This window comes from Humulus lupulus, chromosome 8 (genome assembly GCF_963169125.1).
Source record: "Humulus lupulus chromosome 8, drHumLupu1.1, whole genome shotgun sequence".
NCBI classification, from domain to species: Eukaryota; Viridiplantae; Streptophyta; class Magnoliopsida; order Rosales; family Cannabaceae; genus Humulus; species Humulus lupulus.
The window spans coordinates 35,432,485-35,437,625 of record NC_084800.1 but is presented as its reverse complement, the minus strand read 5'-3'; the positions used below and the strand labels follow the sequence as shown (position 1 = coordinate 35,437,625).

The window sequence follows — 5,141 nt, the reverse complement described above, 5'->3', positions numbered from 1 at the left end:
TGCTCTAAGTATAGTGAAAGTGTGTTGGGGCTCAATTTGGCTTTGGAGCACGTTTAGAACAATTTTTAGGAGTTTAGAAATTTGAAATGTTGGGTAAATTCTGGGTTTGCGGGGTTGCACCGCGGCGCTGTTCTTGAGTGCATGAACTCAAGAGGCCTTGGGGATTCGCTGAATCGCCTTAGTGTCGTGACCCTGGGCAAGGCGCGCCGAGTCGCGTGTGCAAGAAAAATTCAGGCTAGGCTCTCTGACTTAGAGAAGGTCGCGACTCTAATTGGGGGCACCGCGGCGCAAATAGAGGATTATATCCAATTTAGGATCTTAAGCTCGGGAACCCAAATTTAAGGACTTTGGAATAATTCTACTACCCGGTTTAGTAGAATTCGAGGTGTCGGAGGCTAGAATATTAATTTGAAGTTCTTAATTAGTTAGGGTTTGATGGATGACTATTTATTGATGCGTTGTGACTAGGTTTTTACGTCAAAGCTCGGTTTAGGGGATCGTACTCAAGATCACATTAATCAGTTAGCTCTAGACACAGGTAAGAAAATTGTTTGTGCCCGTAGAGCAGGGCATGACCTGATTATTTGTGTTTAATGCTTTATGTGAATGTTTTATACTATGTTTGTATAACTGTGAATGAATGGCGAAGATTGGGAACAACGAAGGCTGAGAACGGTGAAGGTCAAGATCGATATTAAGCATACTGAATGCCGGTCGCTAGACAAACGGTTATAACATTCGCATAAAAATTATCCATTAAAAAAAAAAATCATACAAGAGCAAATGAATAAAGAAATTAATGAGTGGTCTTAGGCAGAGGTGAAAGGTGATCGATTTTGTTTTTTTAATTTTTTTAACGAGTTAAAAAAAACACTTTCATTTTGGAATCCCGCCAAGAATCATTATCTCTCCCCTCGCTAGTTTGAAAATTTGGCTCCATTTCTCATGTTGACAAACACTGTCAAAACATCGCAGAACTAGACGGACAAAATCAAACAACAGAGATGGTCAATGGCAACAACGCCTTTGGGAAAACCATTTGCTCAATCTGCTACGAAGATCTGAAGCCCATTGTTGAAGATCTTCAAGCTATATCCATTTGCGGCCATGTCTTCCACGAGCTATGGTTAGTTTCCTCTCTCTCTCTTTATATATATATTTATGTATTTTTCAATTACTGGAAAATCGATTTTCATGTTCGTGAAACTATAGTCTACAGCAGTGGTTCGAGTACTGTTCGAGCACGAAAAAGTGCACTTGCCCTGTGTGCAAGCAGAGCTGCAAGGGCAAGGATGCAGCTCGGCTTTACTTTCAATCGATTGGGGATTCTGTAGTCACCCAGAGTCAGAGACCGATCCTCGATTGTGGGGAAGATCCCGAGGCACTTCGCAGAGAGGTGCGAAGATTGGAAGCTAAGGTTCTAGGGCTTGATTCGGTCTTGGAACGACTGGGAAAGGACAACAAAGAGCTCAATCAAGAGGTAATAATGCATTTCCTTTATTAGAGACCAAGAAATTAAGATAAAGTTTTTGTCTTCTTGGGAATTTTGTGGAAGAAATGAATAATCATTACATCGAATTGGGGTTGGGCTTGGAATTGAAATTGTTGAGCTTTGAATATTCTTGTTTAATCTTTCTAGCTTATAAAAATCGCTGGCATCTTTTTTTTTATAGAAGATAACGAGGCACAGATTCTACTAGATACGAGTACTAAGATCCTATTGTCTGCTTAATCATTCAGTCATGTCTTTATAACTTTTGACATTACTTACAAACTATTGGGCGTAATCTTTCTATTTCTGACTCTCGGTTGTGAGGTTCATGAGGCGTTTTTTGTTTCAGCTTTGTATTTGTAAGGAACAAGAAAAAAAGGAAACAACATTGAAGAATGAGGCCTTGAAACAAAAGGCATTACTGCAGCAACTGCTAAATATGAAAACTGAGGTGAACCAATAATTGCATTTCATTAAGGTTTTGATTTGACCATACCCCCATTAGCGTGAGCTAAAATTTTGATATTTTGTCAATTGTGTAACAGGAGCTTGGTAGATCGACTTCGGAGTGCTCAAGGTTGCAAGAAAGGAATATGGCTTTGGCCAAAGAACTAGCAGCATTAAAATTGTGAGTGCATTTGCATGGATTTTTTGTTTTCCTGGAAAATTTAATTTGAGACTTGACTTGTACCTTCACCTACCATTCCATTGTTTATTGCTTGAGCTAAAGTTGAATGGCCTTTGTTTTGTTGGCAATTGGCATATAAATCTCTTGAGAATTGTTTACATGTGTTCTAGTTTGTTGCTAAAAAAGTCACGTGGCTTTTGCAATCTAGAATTTCTGATCTGGAGCTAGATGAAGCGGAGGTTCTAAAACTTGCCTCCTTTGGTAATGGTGGTAATAATCAAGATACGATAGACATCCTTCGAAGATCGTTGGTGATGCGTAACAAGTAAGTTGTCAAAATTTCACATAGCATTAAATTGTTCTGCTGAGGAATTTTCCCTTAGTAATTTGGTAGATTATGTTTGAAGCGCATTGCTTGAAGTTGATTCAGCTGTTTGATCACAAACTAATATGATATCTTTTAGTTTTAGCCAATAATTAGTGGTTACCTTTTCATTTACTTTTGTATATTTCTATCTTATGTTGTGATCGGACTTTGCTGTATATCTCATAGGACTTACAAAGAATTGATGGCCAAGTGCAATGTTCTTGGACGGGGAGAGTCACGATCTATTAAAAAATTAGAGAAGGCTAAAGGAAAGATAGATAAACTGAAAGTAAGCACACTTGAGCATACTAGCGATTCTCATTTCACAAGTTTTTCCTAATTTACCATGTTGCTACTCTCATCAGGCAAGGATAAAGGAAATGGAGATAGCTATTGAAATAAAAGATAACCAAGTTCTGAGGGGGTTGAAAGCTTCAAAGAAAACTCATTATGAAGAGGTATGTAAGAATGGTGCCAACAGTAAATCTAGCTCCTTAGCCAATCTTGATGTATTAGAAGACCAAAGTAAACAAACTTCGGCAAACACACTTAATTTGGACAAGTTGGGAAGATTGCAAGATGATTTATTGTATCCTAGAAAAGTACACAACTGTGATTCAACTAATGATATTGATGTACATTGTTCTCAAGCTGGTCCTAGTACCATGGCTTGTGATAAAGACGAAGATGATTGCTCAGTAATAGGTGTCAATTTTTCAAAATTCCTTACGCCCATACATGGACGTCCAAATCCTGATTCAAAAGGTACTATGTTACCAACAACTAGTGTAGAGAATACCACCAAGACCTTTGCTGCTGACATTGATGAGGACGTGACAGTTCTTTTTGACGATGTTCCACAAGTTAAGCCCATGCTTAACATTAGAAAAGAATCTTCAACCCCAATATCACACTCAAACCCAGGTACTTTGGTGCTGCATTTTACGGTTTTGATTGATCAATATATTTATATATATATATGTGCATATAATATTGAAACTAGATTTGCTCAACAACATTGGTACGTAAACAATTTTATAAAATGCAGGAGAAGTATGTTTCTCTGGAGGATTGCTTGGTCCTGATGGAACAAACAGGTACTTGGGTAAGTGGTGCAAGCGGGGCCAAAATAATGAAACAAGACAAGGTCCAAGCACTAGCAATGGTGATTTGATTGCTGTTGGAGCTGATGGAAGAGGTGGTAGAATCAAAGTTCTAAGATCTTTGAACCAATCATCAGTGGTGCGTTTTATTTGCACGCTGTCATGGAATCCATTAGTCTTTTTCTTTAGTAGTCTAATAGAAAAACATTAACTATTTACTACAAATTACATGATAATTTGGACAGTTTTTGATCTGACTCCTTTACAACTTGAGTTTTTTTTGCTTTTGAAGGTACACGCTAAGTTTATTTCTAATAAAATATTCACGTTTATGCTTTCTCTTCAATGTTTGTGATTTGACAGGATTGCAAGGAGAATTCAGTTGGGACAAAGAGGTTCAAGTTAGGAGCCAAGACAAATAGTCAACAGTCCCGTGGATGCTTGCAAATTGAACATTTCTTCAATAGAGTGAGTAATTAATTGCTTTTGATTTGTGCAAAATAGGTTAGGATTAGGAATTCCTGGGTGTGATTTTTTTATGGTCAGCAAGGAAGAACAAAGATTCTTTTGTTAATAGTAGTCTGGTCATAGTTTTGAAAGAGGAACACGTGAAAGGAAAGAAAAAAAAAGAAGAAAAGAAACTGGAGGTGATGATCGTCCATTGATAATGTTATTTAACAGCTTGGTACGACTGTTTCATCATTTGATCACGATCAAGCTGGTTCAAAACAAATAAGGTTTCTTCTAATACAAGTTGTTTTTTTTTCTTAACTAAAATTTAGAGTCGAATTTTTCTTTCCTTGATAGTTACTCACCAGTTGGTGAATAAATAAATAAATGGAGATGCTACGTTGTCGTGCATGTGATAATTAATGATGTATACATACCGACAACTCAGATGAGATAATACTTATCTTGTGTATGTAAATGTCAAATTCTTATGCGTTGATATTGTGTCAAATTGTTATTGTTAGAGAATAGAATCCCACATAGAAAGTATGTGGGATCATCATACCATTTATAAGAGTATGAGTTACTCCACTCATCACTAATTGGTTTTGAGATGGAACCTCATACTTCTTACCATGCATCACTTTCCACATTCTAACATGGTATCAGAGTCAAAAGAAAACTCTAACGAGTATGTCCGATCCAAATCCAAAACCGGTCCAAAAAAGAGAGCCAAAAGAGCCCTTTGTGATTCGGGGATAGTGAGCCAAAAAGAGCCAAAAGAGCCAACGAGCTACTTGCGATCAAACCGTCCAAGATTGGTGAGCAAAAATAGCCACCATCTTGAGGGGGATGTTAGAGAATAGAATCCCACATAGAAAGTATGTGGGATCATCATACCATTTATAAGAGTATGAGTTACTCCACTCATCACTAATTGGTTTTGAGATGGAACCTCATACTTCTTACCATGCATCACTTTCCACATTCTAACAGTTATGTATTATGGTTGTTGTTTGGTAATACTTAAAAAAATAATTTTTTATTTAATTAATTAAAAATTTAATAATTAAATATAAAATGTGTTTTGTAACTCCATTT

General features: G+C 37.0%; 1 protein-coding gene across 1 annotated transcript; it reads left to right on the top strand.

Annotated features, from left to right (window-relative positions):
* The first annotated feature begins 865 nt into the window (after nt 1–865).
* LOC133796769 (uncharacterized) lies at nt 866–4,356 on the top strand. The gene is made up of 9 exons (XM_062234419.1): nt 866–1,126; nt 1,213–1,480; nt 1,842–1,943; nt 2,038–2,120; nt 2,329–2,445; nt 2,674–2,776; nt 2,853–3,411; nt 3,536–3,729; nt 3,954–4,356. Exons 1-9 carry the CDS (start codon nt 1,005–1,007, stop codon nt 4,068–4,070), a joined length of 1,665 nt encoding a protein of 554 aa, XP_062090403.1. The 5' UTR covers nt 866–1,004; the 3' UTR covers nt 4,071–4,356.
* The last annotated feature ends 785 nt before the right edge of the window (nt 4,357–5,141 follow it).

Bases quoted from the DNA above. Each gene is read 5' to 3' on its own strand.
- LOC133796769 (XM_062234419.1), top strand. From the start codon at position 1,005: ATGGTCAATGGCAACAACGCCTTTGGGAAAACCATTTGCTCAATCTGC. The intron at 2,446-2,673 runs GTAAGTTGTCAA...TATATCTCATAG, and splicing joins TCGTTGGTGATGCGTAACAA to GACTTACAAAGAATTGATGG. The intron at 3,730-3,953 runs GTGCGTTTTATT...GTGATTTGACAG, and splicing joins CTTTGAACCAATCATCAGTG to GATTGCAAGGAGAATTCAGT.